At 41.0% G+C, this 21,890-nt stretch overlaps 1 protein-coding gene across 1 annotated transcript; it reads right to left on the bottom strand.

The window, feature by feature from the left end:
* Window positions 1-2,425: 2,425 nt before the first annotated feature.
* LOC135468549 (dopamine receptor 2-like) lies at window positions 2,426-21,659 on the bottom strand. Its single transcript, XM_064746866.1, has 2 exons — window positions 21,480-21,659; window positions 2,426-5,683 (listed from the first exon to the last, which is right to left on the bottom strand). Exon 2 carries the CDS (start codon window positions 4,938-4,940, stop codon window positions 3,630-3,632), a length of 1,311 nt encoding a protein of 436 aa, XP_064602936.1. The 5' UTR covers window positions 4,941-5,683; window positions 21,480-21,659; the 3' UTR covers window positions 2,426-3,629.
* Window positions 21,660-21,890: the final 231 nt, after the last annotated feature.

The following is a 21,890-nucleotide window of genomic DNA, read 5'->3' as shown; positions in this document are numbered from 1 at the left end:
TAAGATTTACCGTAAGATTATAAGCTGTACTGAACAGCAGAATAACTTCCCCAGTCCCGCAGACGACGGTGGGGTGAGTTTGGGGGATAACAGATTAGGTCAGAATTGAAGACCAGATCTTAAGACAGAAATCCAAAAGCTCTCAAGTATGTCTACAAAGTCTTAAGTATCAACACTTAAGTATCATCACAAATTTTGTGATATGCCAAAACAAAATCACATGGTATTCAAGGAATATGTAGTTTATTTCGTGGTGAAAATACTGTATGTGCGACATTTGTTACATGTAGAATGAATGTCTTACAATGACGATTGTGAGAATTTGACCAAGACGATACAGAATAATATTTGTCAGCGTTTTATTATTTTTTCTTTTCTTGTATGTTTTATAATTTTCTCTTTGGGAAGCACAGATTGTATGGTGATCCTGCAATGTATGACCCAAAATACTGTTGTATTACACTGCATCATGGCACACTGTTATAGGTTCAGTAAAAATTCTATGCAGAGCTTATGACAATGCTATACTAGGTAGATTTACTAGCATGCGGTATTTTAGAAGGTAGTCTGGTCCATTTTAAGACAAGCAATCAAATGGTGCACACGCATTGCTCTCCGAATAGGTTTAAGAAAGTAATGTAAGTAGCCGTGTGAATTTATCAATGCAGTAAATATCGATGGGTGGCACCATAATTATTCTTTCTAGAACATAAGCTTTCAGCTGTACGTAACAGCCTTTGTCACTCCAGTGTGATGTGGGAGTAGGGTAACCAGATATACATACACATGAAAGGGCAAAGAAAATGTGAAATGAGTTCACGGGTACTGGTTGGGCTGGTGGTCACAAGCACCGTGAGCAAAACTCCATTATTATTATTTCGTGTAGTAAGAGCAGAATGAACCAACTAGAAAAGAATGACGGGCATTTGGAACGTTCCCATGCGGTAAACCTATGTAAACTAGGCCCCCTCATCATATCTTGAACTACCGTGCTTGGACCAAAAAGGGAAACATTAACCATAAGTGATAACTAATGTCGTATTTGCATGCAATATCCTGTCGTCGCTGCCTATCTGCTATATATATATATTGGACAAACTGGACAGCCTCTCTGAAAACGGATTAATGGACATAAATCCGACATTAGGAATAAATTTACACAAACTAATACGTCATCACTTCAACGAAGAACAACATAAAGTTAATGATAAGAAAGTCTGTGTCTTGAAACAAAAAAACATCAAAACTCAACTTGAAAGAGAAATATGTGACCAACAAATTATAAGCAAATTTAGCTGTGTTGAAAAAGGCCTAAATAGAGAGTATGGATTCTATTCCCACTACAGAGATTAACAATGGAGTTCCGGTCGCCGTGCTTGTGATCACCAACCCAGTACTAGTCAACTCATTTCACATTCCTTTCATGAGTACACATAACTGCTTAACCTACTTAAACTTCACACATCTGACGAAGTCTGTTACATGCAGCTGAAGTTTTAGTTGAAATTTTCTGCTTCAAAATGTATCTTTTGTGATTACGTTACAGGACCTTGCAATACCTCTCTTCCACTCTTTTGACAACAGAACTGCCCAATCAGCTGAATAGTCAACTGCAAATTACTCAAAGCAGAGTGTAGACCGTCGAAACGATCTGTCCGTGCTTCCTCAGGTCACATATAAACGCATTGCACCGAGTTGTACTGCATATCTACTGTTGTATTGAAATTCAGTTATAGACAGCAAGGTTAGGTTAGCAACTTTTGCATCAGACAAGTTACAAATTTAAGGGAAAAGAAAGATGGTGAAACTGTAATTTGGGATCGAAAGTAATGGCAAAATAATGATCATGGTAGAGGGCAGTATGACCTGTCCGATATCAGTGCCTGTACATTTACGGTATCCATAGCTAGGGGGCTGGAACAGCTTGATGAACAGCTTGCAGATTGTGTTTGATGCTTACGACACTCAAATTGAAGAGTCCACTTAAAAATCTGTAGAAGAAAGTGTGGCAGACAAATCATTTATACACGCCCGGTTTTATAACAGTGTTCATAATTCAACACAGTTTTCCAATCAACAATAAATTCTTTTCATTGCAGCTTATACCTCAGCGCAATCTATAAGTTTCCATTCTTTTTCCTGTAAATGTTTGACAGAGGCTAGACATTGAGATAGGAAGACTCTTTTTGTTAGTTTCACCACAAACTAGAACTAAATGTCGACATATTTAAGCTATGCACTGTTATTCCAAATTAAGGTCATCTATGTCTATTTTCAAGGTACAAATACGTGACTGCTTTTTCCGTAAAGTAGGTCGTTTTTATCCATTGATGTATAGATGCACCATCTGTCTACTCTCACCTAATTATTACTGGAGTTTGCTTATATTGATCCAGCATTTTCGCCCTTTTTGTCATGTGCATTTTGTTACAAGTATAGCTCTAGTACTGGCTAAAACTGTGACAACTGACAATGTTAACCCAGATAATGATCCTAAAAGCTCTTGTTTTGCACATTGATATTGTTTCGTTTTTGACTGGGTACTGCGATCATTCTAATTTAAGCCAGTCCAAAGGATGTGTCTATAATCAATCTAAATCCCATGTGACAATGCAAGCGCTACATAGACAGTCTGAGATTTAATACTGGCCTGGGGGAGGGGGTGTTTGGTTGTCGCAGTAAAACAGTAAAATGTTCTCAGGTTTTCTCAGTTTTTGAAAAGAATCCTCTTACAATACCAACAGATCCAAAATATTAATTTAAACCTCAACTATAAAGTGTTATAAAAGTGGCTATGTACTTGAGGAATTGATGCATACGTTTCAGGTTGATGACAAACTTAAGTAGCCGAGACGGAATGTACGATTTGTGAATAGGAGAAGAAAAGCAATCCGCGTCCATTGCTAATGTGTAGTTCAGAATATAACTTGATATTTTGCTCCTTTATCTTACTAACAGTGTAGGTGGCATATGCACGTATGCATGACAACAGATGTACAATGTGTCCAAAAAATTAGAGGACAATCTATCATGAGACTCGCGGGTTGAGACCAATGAGAATGCAGCAAAGTTGTTTGGGGTTCAGCTATTCACTTAAACATGTCGACAGCCAAACAAATACCCGAGGTACTATAGAGGTTAGAGCCAAAGTTTTTGCACCCGACGGAAAATTAATGCAACCTGCTAGTCTGAGAAGCGCAATGTCTTCGTCAATTTAACAGAACTCTCCTGTAAGCAAGACCTACGTGCACGTTAGAGTTCACGCTATTCGATGCCTATCTTCAATTGATCTATCACAGGAAATTTAACTCGAAGGTCGGTATGGTCGCGCAAAAAGAAGTGTCCATGTGAAATTGGCCGGAAGGAGAGAACGTGACTGTATTACAAAATGTTCGGATCCCATATTGTTTGGCTGGTCCGTCAACCTAACGAGACTACTTTATTGGAAGATGTCGATGGGGAGGTTTTATGAGCGGACAGTAAAAAACGTGGTTATTTTTTCTCTGTAAGACAAAATCCATTGGTTTTATTATGAAATCTATTAATCATATTCATATATACATTTAGTCGTTAGTTTGCCCGGTGTGTAAGAAAGAGAGATGGCAAAAAATGCTTGGTATAACGCTAGACTAAATCTTAATAGCCGAACACCGATCCGTGCAAGTGGCAGAAAAACTTGATGTCGATTGACTGTTGTTTGGGTGGTCACGATATTGTCTTCTAGTCTGCATGTACCTGGTTTTGGGACAGCAGGCAAATATTATTCTGGAAAATGCCCGACGAAAATCTCTCATGGAAAGGGCATAGATGACGGGATTGACCCCGGAGTTGAGGTATCCTAGCCAGGTGAATACCGGAAATAGCAGGTCCGGATTACTTACACAACTTGTATTACACAGCCCGAATAAAACATTGGTCACAAAAAAGGGCAACCAACAAATTATGAACACACCGACGACGATACCTAAAGTCTTTGCCGCTTTCTGCTCTCTTGCGAGTTTACTTAATTTTTTACTAATGGCAAACTGTCTGAGTCGTTTCGTAATGTATTTTGTTGGCCTGTGCTCGTCGTCAGATGACAAGTGGTGATGACGTACCAGGTGAGCCGGGCTCCCAGCCTCGCTTTCGCTGGCAGATTTATCACAAATGTTCACAGTGCTGCACTCTTCCGGTACCCGCTTCCGGCCACGGTGGATCCGCAGTGTCATCACCTCACCATCAGTGCCGTTTGACGACATCACTTTTGTTCCCATTTTCAAACTTTTAGTTTGAGCTGATGCTGCCTGATATATTTTAAAATAAACAAATAGCATGATGAACAGAGGGCAGTAAAAAGAGACGAACGAGGAGAATATCAGGTAGGCGCTGTCTTCCGTGAACAGGCAGGCGTTATTAGGAAGGTCTGGTGGAGTAACGGCCTTCCACCAAGCGATTGCTGGAAAGGATATACCTGCTGAGCAAAGCCACACAAGCGCTATCAGGATGCATACTTTACACGTAGACATTTTGCTGGGATAGGCGATAGGGTCATTTATAGCCCAGTACCTGTCCAACGATATCACACAGAGATTTAAAATGGACGCAGTACTGGCTAATACATCCAAGGAATGCCACAAATCGCACCACTCCGAGCCAAACAGCCATTGTTGATTGGTCATTTCGTTGCTTATACTGAATGGCATGACGATTGCTCCTATAATCAAGTCGGCGATTGCCAGAGACACCAGGTAATAATTGGTGACGGTTCGTAAATACATCTCCTTTGCCACAGCCACAATCACGAGACAATTGCCGAAGATTGTGATCGCGGAGACAAAGGAAAGGAAAATTGCCACAGCCGGATTCTTCACGTCATTGTCGAATTCTGTTACATTGGTGAAATTGCTCCTAAACTCAAGCCCCTCGAAAAAAGCCGTAACGTTATCTGTAAAGTTTTGCATGTAATCCAGTCACGTGCGCACACCTTGAGTGGAGGGTTGAAGATTTGCCGAGAGGGCTGTGAGCTTTTATAACATGGCATTGGATGATGAGTTAGATTGCTGTTGCTGTGTTCAAACAAAATTAAAAATCTCTCCCAAAGTTGCCAATTCCGCGAAGAATAGCCTGGAACACTGGAACACCCAAACGGTATTACACTGGTCAGTGTCTCTCCCCGACGGGGCAGCTGGGAGACGACCGATGATTTCTTAGGTCAGTCGCTCATCATAGTTATTATGGAGCACTATATCCCTCAAATAAATGGAATCTCGAAAGTAATGGCACCGGCTTAGCACGGACAAAGTAATGCATTAACTTGCCTGTATGGCCGTCGGCTAAGCGTTCCAGAGCGCAGACGTTCAATCCATCACCATTTGTTTCAATAGTGGTTCTATGTTGCTACAGTAAAAGGAGCAGCACAGATTCCAGCTGACATTCGTTGGTACGGAGGCCTACTGGATTACCTTAGTCCATGCACTCCGATATTCTGTCAGTGGTAGAGAGGGAGACAGAAACCGTGTGATTTAAGCTCCTCGTATACAAATCATTTTTGTGAATCCCAAAGTACTTTAGGCATAAATCATCTCTTGATAAAGTTTAAGAGTTTCCAAATCTTTCCTTGATGAAATTCGGTCAGCTCCTCAACCGGTCCAATACAACGGCTTGGAACAAAAACTGATGCACATTCACAGCTCAAGTAAGTCTCCTGGAAAGAAAGCAACAAATCAGTGTGAATAAAAGCATCCAATATTTATCATGTTTTTATTCATTATGAAACATTACTTCCAGGAATAGTTTTTTTGTCCTTAGAAAACTCATTCTTACACTCCGCCGATGATAAACATTCGGTCTGACTTTAGGATAGAATAAAAATGATATCTAGAAAATATTCCGTCTTTTTGCCAAAAATAAACGAAACCGGTATATGTATTGTCATCAATAATTGATATTAGAAATTCACCAGAATTGTATAGCTTAACGTATTGTTTTTAGTTACCTTATGCCAAACATAGCAAAGACATATCATTGTTTTGAACACATTGTGAGATTTCTAAATATATATTAAACGTAAAAGACATCCTGCTACTGCGCAATCTTTTCGTGGCCTGATGTAATTTAATCAAAGAAGAGCGGCTGGGAACAAGGTTAGCCCCCTGGGCGATCTGGCTTTTTTTCTTCTATGATCTGGCTAATGAAAGGGAAGTCATGTGATAGTTCATCAGTACTAGGCATTCGGTTTGCCTGGGAGAAAGCTCTATCACCTCAAACCATTTATAACCTGTTCAAAACTATGGCGTGAAATGTAACAAGTTAAAGTGCACGGATGCGCAAAGTGTTCAAACGGTGCCTTGGTCAGCCTTCACCAATTACAGATCCTCATATGAAGGGGAAAAATCTCTACCCTGAAGTTACTGCTAAAAAAACATGAAGGCTTCTGTAGCGTCTGGTTCCAGCACGAAGTAGATGTCTGTGCTACGGTTCTACAAATTTCGCCTGTTTTTCTACGAAATAAAAAACTGAACTTGATAAAGGTTATAAACGTGATTTTAAGAGAGCAGTGCAAAAATACAAAATTACAATGCATAAACTTCCAAGAGCATGTTTGTGAGTTCCAGAACAAAATCTGTCAAAAATTGTTCCCAAACCAATTTGACGGAAGCCATGCGGGTTGAAAAATGTCAGTTCAAATTTCGTAGGAATTTGTTTTTCTTCCAAGTAGATCACAAAAAGCTACTGTCGCTGATATATTCACCGCTTACATGTCAAAGCATTCATGATAAACTGATGTATAATGTGGTTTTGCGAGACGATTCGAGACCATGACGTCACGATATCATTGAATCGAAATTTACAATCTTTTCCCTGTACATAAATTAACGAGCCTTTGTGGAAAGGCCATAGATTTACAAGTGATGAGCTCATCTCTTTGTAAATAGCATTTCAGCGCCACTTGAAAGGCCAAATGTTGCTGTGTGCATTTCTGAGGGAAATTGTTTTGACATTAAAGCCATAGTGTCCTATAGCTTTGCGGAGCTATGAGCTAGAGATGGGCTATACACGTGTCGAATGAGAGGGTGTGGTTTAGCCTACCGGGTAAATATCTGGAATACCTGTGCACAGAGCACTATGTGTCCTAATAGAGGGCTGTCTAAAGGGCTTATCCATAGAAATACGGTAGTACACTCTCGTGTGAAAAGAGAGGCGATATTTTGTTTCATGAATGAAGAGCGACTTTCCTTTAATATCCTTATAGTCTATACCACACCAGTGCCAGCAGACTTTCTAAGGGTTTGCTCTAACCGACATCTGTTGACTGCTCGATAACACACCATACGGATTTGTTAGAGACGCAGATACACTTTTCTCCTGCTATATCTACAAAGTATAGGGTGTGTTTCTAGAGATGCTTATCAGCGGGAGACGCCAGATAGAGCAGATGGGAAAATATGTTGCACCTGTAATGCGGGTTTCTCTTTAGTGAGGTGGGGTGCTGTGGTGAAGGGGTAGCGGAGGGATGCGGCCAGAGCGGCGTTCCTCCGCCAGCAGACCTTGGGACGGACCTTCGGGAGAACCCTGTTCCGGTTTACAGCCAGTCAAAGTGTGCGTGCTATTCGGCAGGAATTAAATTTCTGGCCAGGCGGAGTCGATTGTGGTAAACTGCCCAAGGATGCTTCTTAGTCGGCTCTTATATTGACCCCAACGAGATAACAGTTTGTATAATGTGATCGTGAATAAGGGTGAAATTGCAGAGAAGAGTATTGAAGCGCCTCATGGGCGCCGCTCTCATCCACAGGGTAACAATTTTGACAGAAAGTCTATAATAGGAATTCGCTAGACCAATCATAGTAGCGTTTGTTGACGAAGCCTGATTGGCTGCGGACATGGTTTCTCGCACCATCCAGTCACCGCAATCTGCAAATCTTGCCACCAAATCAAATCCCACTAATTTTGAACAAAAAGACACATAATTGACACTTTGGTTGGAGACTCCAGCTCCACGTACGTCAGGCATACGGTTAGGTAAAGCCGTTACAGAGAAGATGGTCACCCATGCCCTCTCACACTCAAAAACTGGCTAAATCTGTTCTGCTTTTGAAATGTCTGAACGGTTAATTACTTTCCGAACATCCACCATGTGTGCATTATGATGAAACAGGGTTTGGTCTTATATTTAACACAATGGTAACAAGTGTAGTCATTAAATCACTTTACTGCTTTTCTATTTTTGCTGATATATATATATATATATAATCATTCCACGTGCATTGCAAGACATATTCCAGTTGAGTTTCGTGTTCCTCGAAAACACTTTCCTATAAGGCAATGAAGTTCTTCCCGAGTTATTTGGGACATAACTACTATATTCTGCACAATATAGTTCAATTGTTTTAGACAATTTCCCAGACGGAAATGGCCCCAAACTCATCATGTATATTTACCGTGTTTTTTACATTTCTTCATATTTATTTAACGCTATTTGTCGTCGTCAAATGACTGAAAAAAGTCGGACGTAGTACCCGAAGCATGCATGCATCTCCAATCCTAATTTTTATCTGCATATATTTATTTATTTCATTTACACTTAACATGTTTGTGTAATATTTCACTACATTCATGGGCGAGGGGAACCGGAGTGCCCAGATGAAAACATAGGCCTTTGGCAAGTAACTGACTATAACTAAATGTAACTGACAAATTCTCACGGGCAGTCTGGGATCAGTGTGTTTGTAAATTCAGTGGAAAATAAAGGTTGTCCAAACGAACTTTACATGTGACCACCTAAAAGGTCAACGAGCGCCTCCGTGTGCTAACTGAAACCTGGCTCGTTGAATGCTGGGGGTCTGAAACATCTTTAGGTCATCTTACCTTTAGACATATGATGCTACAACATCATCCGAGATTACCTTGAGGCACACACACATAACTACGTCACATTGTCATATTATCGTGAAATGCTATACCGGGTGTCCCTGAAGTCGTGCACCATCCTGATTTTCATTTTTTTCTGTGTTTCAGATTTAAAACTGGTTTTAATTTTTTTCTCCTTTCAGAATTAATTATGGCTAATAAACTAACAGTAGAAGAAAGAGCTGAATTTGTTTTTATGCTTGGAAGAGATGGGACAACACACCGCAACACACCGCATTCAACCTCAACCTGGACGGTGCGCGACTTCTGGGGCAACCTCTGCAGTGTCAGATTTTGACATACACAGCTGATATTTCACAGGTAGAACTGTTCTTGGTTTTAAAGACAGAGAAAAACAAAGTACATGTAGCTGGCAAACCGTCCCTAGTGTAAACTACAAATATTTCACATCGTATTTATTTATTTATATAATTGGTGTTTTATGCCGTACTCAAGGATACTTCACTTATACGACAGCGGTCAGCATTATGGTGGAAGGAAACTGGGGAGAGCTCGGGGGAAACCCAAGACCATCCTCAGGATTCAGGCTGGTCTTCCAACCTGGAGAGGAATCCAGCATGAGCTGAACTCACATAAACGCATGGGTTAGAGGTTCCTTCGTCATTGGGCCACGCTGACATGCTAACTACCTCAGTCACGGACGCCCCTATTTGACATCTTGCTCTGGGGCAGTTCACGTGCAGCAAAGTGAATGTCGTGATCCTAGGAATAATTACTGACATCATTGCCACGAAAGCAGTGGAATCGAGAACTTTAATCTTGAAGTATATACCGCTGCATTATCAAGCAATGTTACTTTGTAGTATATACTTTTACTTCATTTTGTAATCTTCATTTTGGAGTCAACATTCAGGGGTACTTCTCAAGCTACGCAGATAATTGTGCTTAAGACCCAATACAACTCAGCCCGAATATTGCCCCAAGACCTCGTGCATACTACATAATGACACGGCTCAACTGGAGTTGTACTCCAGTCCTTGCGCTTATGACGGTTCAGTTCCATGACGTCATCAGCGACTTTTATCAACTGCGAACGACCATTTGAGTTGAGTTGAGTCGCATGTGAATATCTACACTGTATGTATGGCTAGTTCCAGTAGGAATTCATGTTACGTTTCTTGTGAGTACCACCATCGTGTAAAATGCGAAATCTCTTTACTCACACTTCTTTAGCTTGTCCTACTTGTCCTGCATGTTGTTGTGTATGTCAACCCATTCATAAGCAAAAAAAAAATTAGTCATCAAAGTATCCCAAAACAGTGTTTCTTCCCCTGACTGCGTAGACATCTAGAGGGTGATCTAGAATCTATCGACACACACGTTGAAACCCATGTATGACATAATAATGGGATGCTACTGTGTAGGGTACACTGAATCATTAACCATTACTCTTATTAAAATGCAATATTACCTGTCAATGGGCACTGATTTATCAATTCATTGCATTAATATTTAACGCTGTAGACAATAACACCACATGTCAGAACTTTAGGTGGAGAAATCCGGTTAGTGTGGACAAAACCACATGAACCCATCAGGAACCGCATAAAGTCGGACCACATCATGGATTCAAACATGCTGGGGGTCACCGTGGCAGGGTGATTAGCGTGTTATCGTTCTGCGTAGTACAATGAGTCGGGAACCAATGCAGCCATTGTGGGTTCAAGTCCAGCTCATGCTGGCTTTCAAGTTTGTCATAGTGGGATTGTCGACCGGCAAACTTGGAGTGCTCGTAGGTTTCTCCTTATGTCTGTCCGCTTTCCTCCCATCATATTGCTGACCGCCGTCATATAAACAAAATACTCTCGAGTACAAGTGCGGCGTTAAAAAACAATCAAATAAGTTGATAAATAATCGAACATGCTATGCTAGGGTACAACACAGTATATGTGTTGCAGTATATGGATACTAATCATACTTATTGTACAATAAAATACTACATGTGCTTCGCTTTCTGGACAGATCAGTTCGATGTTGTCAGGCTATTTCTGTCTTATGCGTTTGCCTGCTTGCTTCGAAAGAATCAGTGGGGCTTGTTTGTTAGGCGCTTAACTCCGCTTTCAACAGAATATCTGTCAATGGACGACGTCGTCGGTTTCCTTGTACTACGCCACTCCAAAACGCACATATGTATAGTGCTGGAGCCGTTTCCGCAAAACACCAGGCACGGCGTTCCAGTTTGTCATGTTGGGCTGACACCGGCCCACCATGTACTTACCAGCAACCAAGATTTTGTTGTTATTGTATATGGATTAAACTCTGGGGCTCTCAATTACTATAGTTCAATGTTTTGGTACTCAGGAAATCAATTTTTTTTTCAGTTTTGAAGAAATACCATAAACGTTTTTGCGAAGCATAAATGAAACAATAGATTGTTTATCACCTAACAAAGATTTTTTTGTTTGATCGCAAAGAGAAAATTTTATAAAAAAAGAATGTTACAAAAAAGCTTTATGTAAGGTTTACCATTACACAGTGACAGTTTGAATCAAGAAATATTCTTTTATTAATCTTTTTAAAAGGACCAAGTTCAACAGTAGCTATGACGAAGATGGGAGTTTAAAAAATAACTGCAAATAACTTCCATCCATGAAGATGTTACGTCCTATCCCAGACATAATTGCATTTCAGGTATTAATTTGATTTTACATTCACAAATAGGGATTTAAAATTGATTTTCGTTGTGCCGACGGAGCGGGAAGAGCACGTCTGGAGAAAGTCAAATGGGTCCAATTTCGCCAAGGACACCCAATACATTCGGAACTGGCAGACATCCATCATGATGGAATCGGTTTTGCATTAAAAAAGGACCGTCTTTCAAGTTCCAGCCTCCCGGGTATGCTTGCTGCACTATACACACATACAGGCATTGATCGTGAAAATCCTACATGTGGACAACCTCAGGCGACGAATACATGAGTTCAGAAATGAATGCTAATAACACATACATTTTGATGAGCTTTAATCGTAACGTAGAACTGAGATAGTTCATAAGCTACCGTTATTGCATTGCCAAGCCATACATGGTTTCTAATTGACACGATCCATGTCAATCCTGATGTCAAAGAATACCTCTAACCCACAAGACTTTATTCTAGCCTGATATCGAAAAATGCGACCAATTCAGAAGACTTTGTTCTACGCTGATGTCAAAGACAACCCTTAAAACTTTTTTCTAACCTGACGTCAAAGACGGTCCCTAACATATGAGGACTTTTTCTCACATGATGTTTAACGTAGGGCCGTATTTCTAATACTGTTCTAAAGAAGATCTTTGAAGAATTTTTTTTGCTGATGCCAAATAATTAAAAGGCCGTATCGCACAAGATTTCTGGTATGAAATCAACAGAAGGGCCCCTAACTAGATAGCAACTGATGCGTCTGACAATATTTTGTCCTGACCTCTTGTCTTAAAATGCCCATAATCGACAAAGATTTGATTTATTCTGATGTTCAAGAAGGACCCTACCCCAGCCCGTCTCCGTGGACTATATACCAAAGTAATGCTACAATCTCTTGAGCCACTCGACCGTTAAAACCTTCCATCTTCAGATAGGCCTTAACACACTTTACTGTGTATAACTTTCTCCAGTGTTTCGCACTATTCATAAATGTACTTGAGGTCAGTCCGTTATACTGTTACATGTCTCATAAATGAATTCCTTAATTATATTTCCCGACACTTTCTCAGTAGTATGTTTCGTTTTACTATGATTTACCCCGGTCACTCCAGTGGTTCATTCTGAACACTTTGGTCTTTATCTAACGCACACAAACCCATCTGCCTTCACATACGTAGCACGTTCTTGAGTACTGCATCAAACGCCTGTTAAAAGTCCGGCAAAAGATTATGTCCGCCGTCGGATTACGAACACCCGCGATTCTCCAGTACTCTGCTTCGTTAAGAAAATCCTCTCACACCATCAAACATTATTGTACAGTAATGGAGTGTTTTAATTTGAACGTAACAGAATGGTCCTGTTGATTAAAAGTCAACCAAAGCCAACTGTTTTAGTATTTAGCGTGCTTGGGCACCACAATGTCTCAGGATGCTCTAACTATCGTGTTCTTGGTACGACCCGGTCCGGTCGAACAGGAGAAGGTCTGGCTGCAACCTGCGACTGGTCGTGCTCTAGTCAGACTAACAAGAAATCATAAGTGAAATCATTTCGTCTGAAGACATTTAACGTTCTCGCGATAAAAGTAGATAGTGTCTGTAAAGCTTTATTATTCACGTTTAACACCGTTAGGTTTGTCATAAAAGTCAACCAAGAATGTTCATCTTCTTCAAGAAATAAATAGGAATTTATATTTTTGCGAAGAAAGTTCATCTTTATGTTTTCTAAGGGGTAGGAGGGTGGGGGGAGCCTCCGTGGCTAAGTCGGTTAACGCGCTAGAGCAGTGTAATGACCCAGGAGCCTCTCACCAATGCGGTCGCACCGGCCCTAATAGCACAGTTGGTAGAGCGTCCGCTTCGGGACCGGTAGATCCAGGATCAATCCATGATCGAGTCACACCTAAGACTTTAAAAGAAGAAGTTGTAATTCCCTCGCTTGGCGTTCAGCATGAAGGGGATAGTGCAACGACTGGTTCACCCGTATCAGTATAATGGCTCGGGCGGGGCGGCTTACTTGCCTTCGGTAAGTCGTCTCAGTGATGCAGCACTAAATAAAAGAGCGGTGGAAATCCGTCCTGCAACAAGGAGGCACATTACACGTGCATGCACCCTAATGATTCCTTCGTCGTCATATGACTGAAAAATTGTTGAGTACGACGTTAAACCCCAAGCACTCATTCACTCACCCAATGCGGTCGCACCGGCCCTAATAGCACAGTTGGTAGAGCGTCCGCTTCGGGACCGGTAGATCCAGGATCAATCCATGATCGAGTCACACCTAAGACTTTAAAAGAAGAAGTTGTAACTTCCTCGCTTGGCGTCCAGCATGAAGGGGATAGTGTAACGACTGGTTGATTCGTATCAGTATAATGGCTCGGGCGGGGCGGCTTACTTGCCTTCGGTAAGTCGTCTCAGTGAAGCAGCACTAAATAAAAGAGCGGTGGAAATCCGTCCTGCAACAAGGATGCACATTACACGTACATGCACCCTAATGATTCCTTCGTCGTCATATGACTGAAAAATTGTTGAGTACGACGTTAAACCACAAGCACGCACGAACGCCAATGCGGTCGTTGTGAGTTCAAGTGCAGCTTATGCTGGCTTCCTCTCCTGTCGTAAGCGGGAAGGTCTGTCAGCAACCTGCGGATGGTCGTGTGTTTCCCCCCGGGCTGTGCCCGCTTTCCTCCCACCATAATGCTAGCCACCGTTGTATAAGTGAAATATTCTTGAGGTACTGCGTAAAACATCAAATAAATAAATAAATAAATAAATAAATCTAAGGAGTAGGCCACTTACTTCAGTTTTTCCTATGTACTTTCACATCAGTTTCACGAGAAACAAATTCTATATAAGATCATCCTATATCATCCTATAAGGTTTGTCTACACGTATACCTGGTTTACCATGATGACTAGAGCAGTCTCTGTTAAAGTTTAGAAATATATGTCCTGCAACTAACGTTACAAGAATTGGTAAAACTAATTGGTCACTGGTTAATATCCGTGGACTTACCAAAAATACCCTTCTTTTCTGTCTTTCTCTTGAAGGAAATGGTAAAGTAGTAAATAATTCTTAAAATACTTCGACAAAAGTAACTAATAACCTATTAGGTGAAGCAAAGTGAATAAATGATTGACCTATGATTCAACGTCACATTGGCAATATTTGAGCCATATCATGGCGATACAGCAAAGCAAGGCTCTAACTCTAGTTACTGATATGTACGTATGTATGCGTGGGGTGTAACGTTGTCAAATTATTTCAGTCATATGGCGACGAGGAGTCCTTACGTGCTCGTACATATATGGTGGGTCCTTGTGGCAGGACAACTTCAAAATGCCGCCATCACTGAAGTATCATGCCGAAGACATGATACCCCACCCACTAATATCATACTGACACCCGACCAATTCCTGTTGCCTTGGTCTGACGTCGAAGTGCTGAGCGCCAAAGCCGCAATAAGTACCATTTTTGAAGTCTTTGGAATGACTGTACCCAGGTTTGATCCTGGTAGTCCAGACTTAGGAGGCGAATACTCTAACCAACAGGCCACAGAGGCGGTCTCTAGTCACTAATAATTTGAACGTGTGAATTTAGTCGCTTGAATGATAATATTTGTCTAGTTGTAGATCTTATGCCATCTCAGTAAAATTCGAATAGGCCCATCTGGAGCTTCGCGTCATAACTCACTGTGCTGTGAAAACAAACATTACTACGATGCTAAATCACTTGCAAGAGAGATACTTGTACAAAAAGACGTTGCAATTCGAAGTTTCTTTTTTCATTATCCATGGTAACCGAGGAAGGTCTGGGCAGCAAACTATCGGGAAACGTCGGGAAATCCGTTGCACGGCTTTTTCATGAGCATGTTACCAGGTGGTGGGAATAACAAGGCCAGCTGTGAGGGGAAGAGTTTGTTCGGTTGAGCCGTGACTGTTTACTTGGTGGTAGCTCGGTGTAACATAACGCTTCGCTCGAGTACAGGAAAACACAGAAGAGGAAAACAATTATCCGGCATTCTAAACGCTATCAATATGCACTGGGCGGCTTTCCGGAATCTCATCTTGGATGAAAAACTATCATGCTGAGCTATATACTTAAATTAAACGCCCAATATCTATGACCCAATTTGAATGTCTAAGCCAGTTGCATCACTGTTTGTATGTACAGTTGACGTAGCGTTTCAAGGGTGGCTAATCCGCACTTTTAGACTGACAGAATCGACTCCTGGTTGTTGTACGAATGGATTAAGTTACTGTGTACTCAATTGTGACCAAAGCCGGTCGTTCATCCTTTGAGGTCTTCCATATTTTCAACATCAACCAATCAACTTCGATTCTGTGTCGCATCGAGTGTATAATTACTTTTTAGCCTCATAGGCTCAACAAACATGCGACGGTGGAATGTTCATATCTCTGGTGACTGCATGGGGTTTTACGCTGATAGGTCGATAGCGTCAGTGCTACGCTTTGCGGCTTCTATGAAAGAGAACCGTGTGCACGGAAGGCTGTTGACCGCTATCAACAAGTGCCGCCTTTAATCAGATATTGACGTGTTTCACAGTAAAAATGAAGAAGAACAGGACTTGTTATTAACACCAATGCGTTGACAAGACCAGGAATAGCTAAGCAAACACAACGATTGTGAGTGGAACTAATTTACAAATGGATACCGCTGTAAAACTCGCACAGCGCCCCCATGCCGGTTGAAGAATAAAAAGCCGCTCTCATAAACCAGTTCAGAGTGATGTTTATTAATGATGGGTTGGCATCTGAGACAATTTGGAACAAAGTAGAGGCCAGTTCGCGGCTGGAGGCAAACATATGGGCTGACAACGGAACAATTTAACAGATAAAACGACGAACGTCATTTCCCGGATCACCACGTTCCTGGTGCTCGGACTATCCAATCAGGCCAGTGCAATCAACTTATGCAATGATCGTCAGAGCTTCTTTTGATAACGCTATGGGGAATTCCCCTGCTGCTAACTGCTAAGGTGACCGCATAAAAAATGCCATGGTACTCTCTGCCTATCTCTGTAAGGAAAGACCGGTTGGAAGGAATGGGAATCAGCTGTGGGTCTGAGGCCGAGGCTTCGGGAACCTTGTACTTAAAGTAATTAGAACGCTGCTATGTACAAACCCATTTATCTTTACAAACGGATGACCCAACATGACACGCCACGATTATGAAGGCTAGTGTTATGCAAACATTGTTCACTCGGGTATGGCTAAGCACACAACTCTCTCATGGTTTTAGCTAAGGGCCATGCTGTTCTACGTGAAACATAGCTTGATGCTTACTTTTCGGCTATAACTCAGGGCGCAGTAGTTAAAACCAGTCTTAAGGCTTAACACCAGATTTAACTTCTAGGTCACTTGATGCAAAAAAAATTTACAGTATATATTAAATAGGAATTAAATCTGCTGCTGTTCCATTTGGTCTTGGTACAACTGTATTGGTTTCTGGATTTTGTTAATACCGGTATTGGCTGATATACTTTCAAACAGGCTAAGGTGATAATTTTCCAGGTCATACTCCTAGTATGGCACAGTATGACCGTTAGGAATTCGACGATATTGAACTGTGTACAAAAGTATGTTAAACTTTCACTCATGCAGAATGAAAAAAAAATCCCCAAATGCTGTGAATGATGTGTGAAACTGGCAAAGGGCAGGGATTTTGTAGCCACGCTCGTCTCGCACCCCCCCCCCCCCTCCCCCAACCCCTCCCAATGTCTAGCCGAGATCGATGACGTTCCTGTTGTCGTTGGAGCAGTTGTACTTTCTTTAAAGACAACTTGCCTTTCACTGATAAGGTGTGCATATATGTACGTCAGAAACTTCCCAAAGGCCCGTGGTTTATCCCTGGCACTGCGGTTAGTGCATACCAATATACAGATATTTGGTCCATACTATATTCCATTACTTTTCAACGCTTCCGCCCACTGTTTGAGCCTACACTTGCTAATCTCTGCGTCGAAACAGACATTCGAATATCAGGAGTCTAGCGAAATCGACCGGGTCAGTAATTGCAATGTCAATTTCCAAAGGCGATGTTTAACATAAACAGTTAAGGAACTAAGAAAGTACATAAAGTACAAAATAAGGTACGGAATCATTCAAAGAAAATCTGATTTTGAATGCTAATGGGAAATGTAAGGAATGGTCTACGCGAATAAATGAGTTCAGTATCCAAAACATGTACCGTGCTAGCCTATAAGTTGTCAATGACAAAATACATACACGAAAGCAGCCTACCAAAGTTCTAGTGTTTACACCCGGCGCTGCCTAGACTCAAAAAAACTTTGAGACCCAAAGATCTCTGAAAGACAGCATATAATAGAACCTATACTTACATAACACGACGATAATATTTGTTATAGCTTACTATCCGTTTGAAAAATAGTTATTACTTCACACAAAATAAGGATTGTTTTTATTACAAAACACGGCAAATTGTATTAAATTACACAGAAATGTGTATTATGTCACAGAATGGGTGTAACATTACTCGTGTATACACACATTGCATACCCACCGTCATAGTAATGACATTCAGTTCATGCCTTCCCTAGGGATCTGTCCGCTATCCTCCTACCACAATCCTGGCCGCAGTGAAATATTCTTGAGTACAGCGTAAAACTCGAATAAAATAAATAAATAAATAAAGAAAAAAATTCCACTTTCAATGCCTGGATATTGCAGTGAAGAACGAATCATAGATAGAAAGATTCTTTCTCTCAGAAATATTTCAACAAAAATGTATAGTAAATATACGTGCAACGAAGTTTTTTTCATTTTACAAGGCCATTGACATTGATTCTTATGGTGAAATTAACACAAGAGTATAATGGAAGAGCATAAGGCATAGGTATGGTTAATAAAAAATAATAAAACCATTATGAATTAATAACATTTAACTAAGGAACGGTTTCCCGTTGAAGTACACGCGTAACAGCATTTTGAATACATGTGTAATACGTCACAAGTTTGTCCACAGAACGCCATAGGACAGACACAATTTAAACAAATGATTACACAGCTTGGGCCCCAATTACTTTCTGAGGGAATGGCTCCACATTGTACATGACGGGATTCTTTAAAACGTGGAAAATCCCTTAATGGGTAAAGAACGAAGGATTGCCTCTTTTTCGTTCAATTTTAGAGGATTTATTCGTCAAGTAAATCTCTGGCGGCATTTGAGATCAATTGCCCTATGCCACAGAGGTCGTGCGATCAAGAGCGTCCCTCGCTTACATATACATACCAGGAAGGCTACCTGGCTCTGGGTCACGTGCGGGTGATTCCTCCAGAAGATGAAACTATGTATATATACTTCTCCAGACAATATCCTATCTGAAAGGCGAATAGTTTATATATTCACATCACTGCCAACCCGGAAGTGTGAGAGCATGCTAATGTCCAAGCCTGACTACAGAATCGAGTTTCTGGTTTAGAAATATGCAGGCAAAATGTATCCTCTAAATTTAAGGAAATTAACGATAGCTAAAGACTTAACATGGTACCCTGTCTGGATAGTAATTTAAGTCGTTCTCTTACAACATTCCCATGTATCAGTGATTTTTTCATTGCATGATTTCGTCCTAATTTCTTACTTTATTTACTTCCTTAGTTATTTGGTGGTTTATGTTTTGCCAAATTGACCTTGCTATTACTAATCTGGAAATGTCCATTATGGCACACGACTGGTACACGATTGTCTGTTTCCACGCGTAGACTGGACCCATCACAGATTGGCTGCATGACCGGAAAGATAAGTCTGGACTAAATTTAATTATTGGCACTGTACAAAGGCATGTGTGTTCACTCAAGCGGAGCAAAGAGAGTACGTATGTATTTGAATCCTATGCTGTCAGCCAAAGATTGGAAAGCAATTTTGCCTTGAGACAAATTTGGCTCGCTTCTCCATACAACGAGGACAGACCTTGTGCTAGCATTGGTTTTGGGGTTTGAGTGGTAAGCTATGACAATGACTTTACACGATGGCCATCTTCAGATCGGATTTCGTTCCGCGTCTAACTTAATTACGATGTATATAGCGTATCGCTTGCCATAAACCAGTTTTGCTATTTTAGTTGAAAATATTCTCTAGTGCTCACCTTGACTTAGAATACATATGGTTCCAATCGTGACATACAGAATCACTTCTTGTGTTGATAGTAATATGATGTTTTCTGGGGCCAAAGTTGACAAAGGGTATATTTAGTTTACTTTTGCATAAAACATTAGTTGATTTCAGCTTGAAACATCACCGAGTGAAGATATTATCTAGGGCCTAAAACGAGATAAAGGGTAAATGAGGTGTCTAGCTTGGTACAGAGCATCATTTCACGTTTATAATGTAATAGAACATTTTCAGATACCATATATTTAGATAAGATCGCTGGAAAAAAGATTTAGATATGAAATGTAATGTGACGTGTGGAAGTTCAGTTTGAAACATAATACTATCAGCATGGTATCTAACGATATGATATGTATCATGCGCCTAGCTTGACACATAGCATTATTTGGAATTGGATATTAGCTGGTTCCCGACCTGACACATGATGCTCAAATGCATGAACACCACGATTTTACTTTGATAAAATGCAATCTTATCTGTATATGTTCGAGTAAATAAATATATTGATTGGAAACAGATTTCGTTTAACGACGGCAGGTCTGGGGCATTTCCTGTGAGTGTTTCAGGCCACCCCAGGTGAAGCTGTCTTGAGAACAACGAGGGGACACGAGGAACACACGGAAAAAGCTCATACATTATAAATTACCGGGCATGTTTCATCTCGAGGTGCTCCTTGCAAGCGGGTTCAATTGACGGCAGAAAGCTGGACAGGCACTTAACTCGACTACGAGTAATGGTAATTTAAAACTTGCGTGTAGTTAGGGTATAAATTGCACTGGGGATATTTTTCAATTTAAGGCGATCAGTTTAATTAAATTCCCTAAGCGATAATAGCGTCGTATACCACAAGTAACGTCAGAAATTCACAGCAGTAAATGCGGAACGTGTAAAGGTCAAATTAGGACACAAAACGTCGTAAACCGGATTAAGCCCTTCCAACAATAGGTGATCAATACGGTGGACAGAGTGCATGTTAGAAAATTACACAAAATCCTTTAACAACAGTATGAGATTTGAACAACTCCGTTCAAATGATAAGCAAACACCACTAATCTTATACAAGCAGTGGATGATAAATTCTTCAGTTACTAATAATTTTAAGACGTCTATTTCAGTTTTGCGACTAATGACACCAGGCGGTCACTCTGCTTTTTTTTTTTAAATTCCCATCGACCATGCTATGGCTGCCGTTGGTGTCCAAACTGTGTCAGCTACGTATGGATGGCGGAAGTGAGCGCGGATTCCTACAAAATACGGCTTCAATACGGTGCTTCAGCAACCAGAGCACTCTTAAAACATGCCCCGACCGGAGATGACAACTTCTTAGCTGGTCCCTTTGGACGTAGGGTAGCACGGGCATATTGATCTCCCCTCCTTAAGCAGATGCTAATCTTCGGCTTTTTCTTAGTCACGCCAACCCACAGGTTGACAGATACATTGCTACGCGTTACAGTTAGTCTTCAAGCGGACTAATTAGTGTCGTTTTGCTCATTCACATCGTTCTCGCCTCAACGACTGAATGTTCAAATACTGACTTGAATTAGTCAAATTAAATAGCGTTGCCAATGTTTAGCCACTTCGAGATGTATAAATCGTAACACATTTACTCAGAGCATTATTCCCGGATCTTTCGTTACGCCGTTACACGGTAGACCCGAAACGAACACTTTGATGGTATTCCACTTGTTTCGTAGATTTTACAACGTACGAAACAAACTTCTGTACGTCAAAAACATCTACTAGCGATAAAAAAGATCAGACACAGCAGCAAAACATGTACGGGAACTCTCTATAGATACAGCCTTACCTTTTCCTCCGCTGGACTGCCGCTGCTATGATCGGGTAATCCGGTGAAATAGGAAAAGAGATGTAGCGCAAGAGAGGAAGAGAAGGCAACTGACACCCTGCGAGGGCAAACCGGAGTCGGTTCGGGCGTGCGGCAGAAAACGATCGTTAGGGCCGTACCGCGGAGAAAACCTTACGCTGACAGTTGCTGACCTAGTCCAAGTGGTATTTCTGAAGCTGACAACAACCCAGCCGTCCTCTGATCCGTTTTTCGCTGATCAATAAGAGGCTTGAGTAATTCACTTTGCTCATCGAAGGCAGATCATTATCCCTAGCTTTTGCGAAGAAAGCCTGTGTTTGTCAAAACGACTAGCTCCTTAGAAAATCTCTCCTTAAAGTCGTAAATAAACAAAAACGGACCTAGAGTTACATC

The sequence above is a fragment of the Liolophura sinensis genome, chromosome 6 (assembly GCF_032854445.1).
Source record: "Liolophura sinensis isolate JHLJ2023 chromosome 6, CUHK_Ljap_v2, whole genome shotgun sequence".
NCBI lineage: Eukaryota > Metazoa > Mollusca > Polyplacophora > Chitonida > Chitonidae > Liolophura > Liolophura sinensis.
The sequence above is the reverse complement of the archived record's forward strand: the minus strand, read 5'-3'. Positions and strand labels throughout refer to the sequence as shown.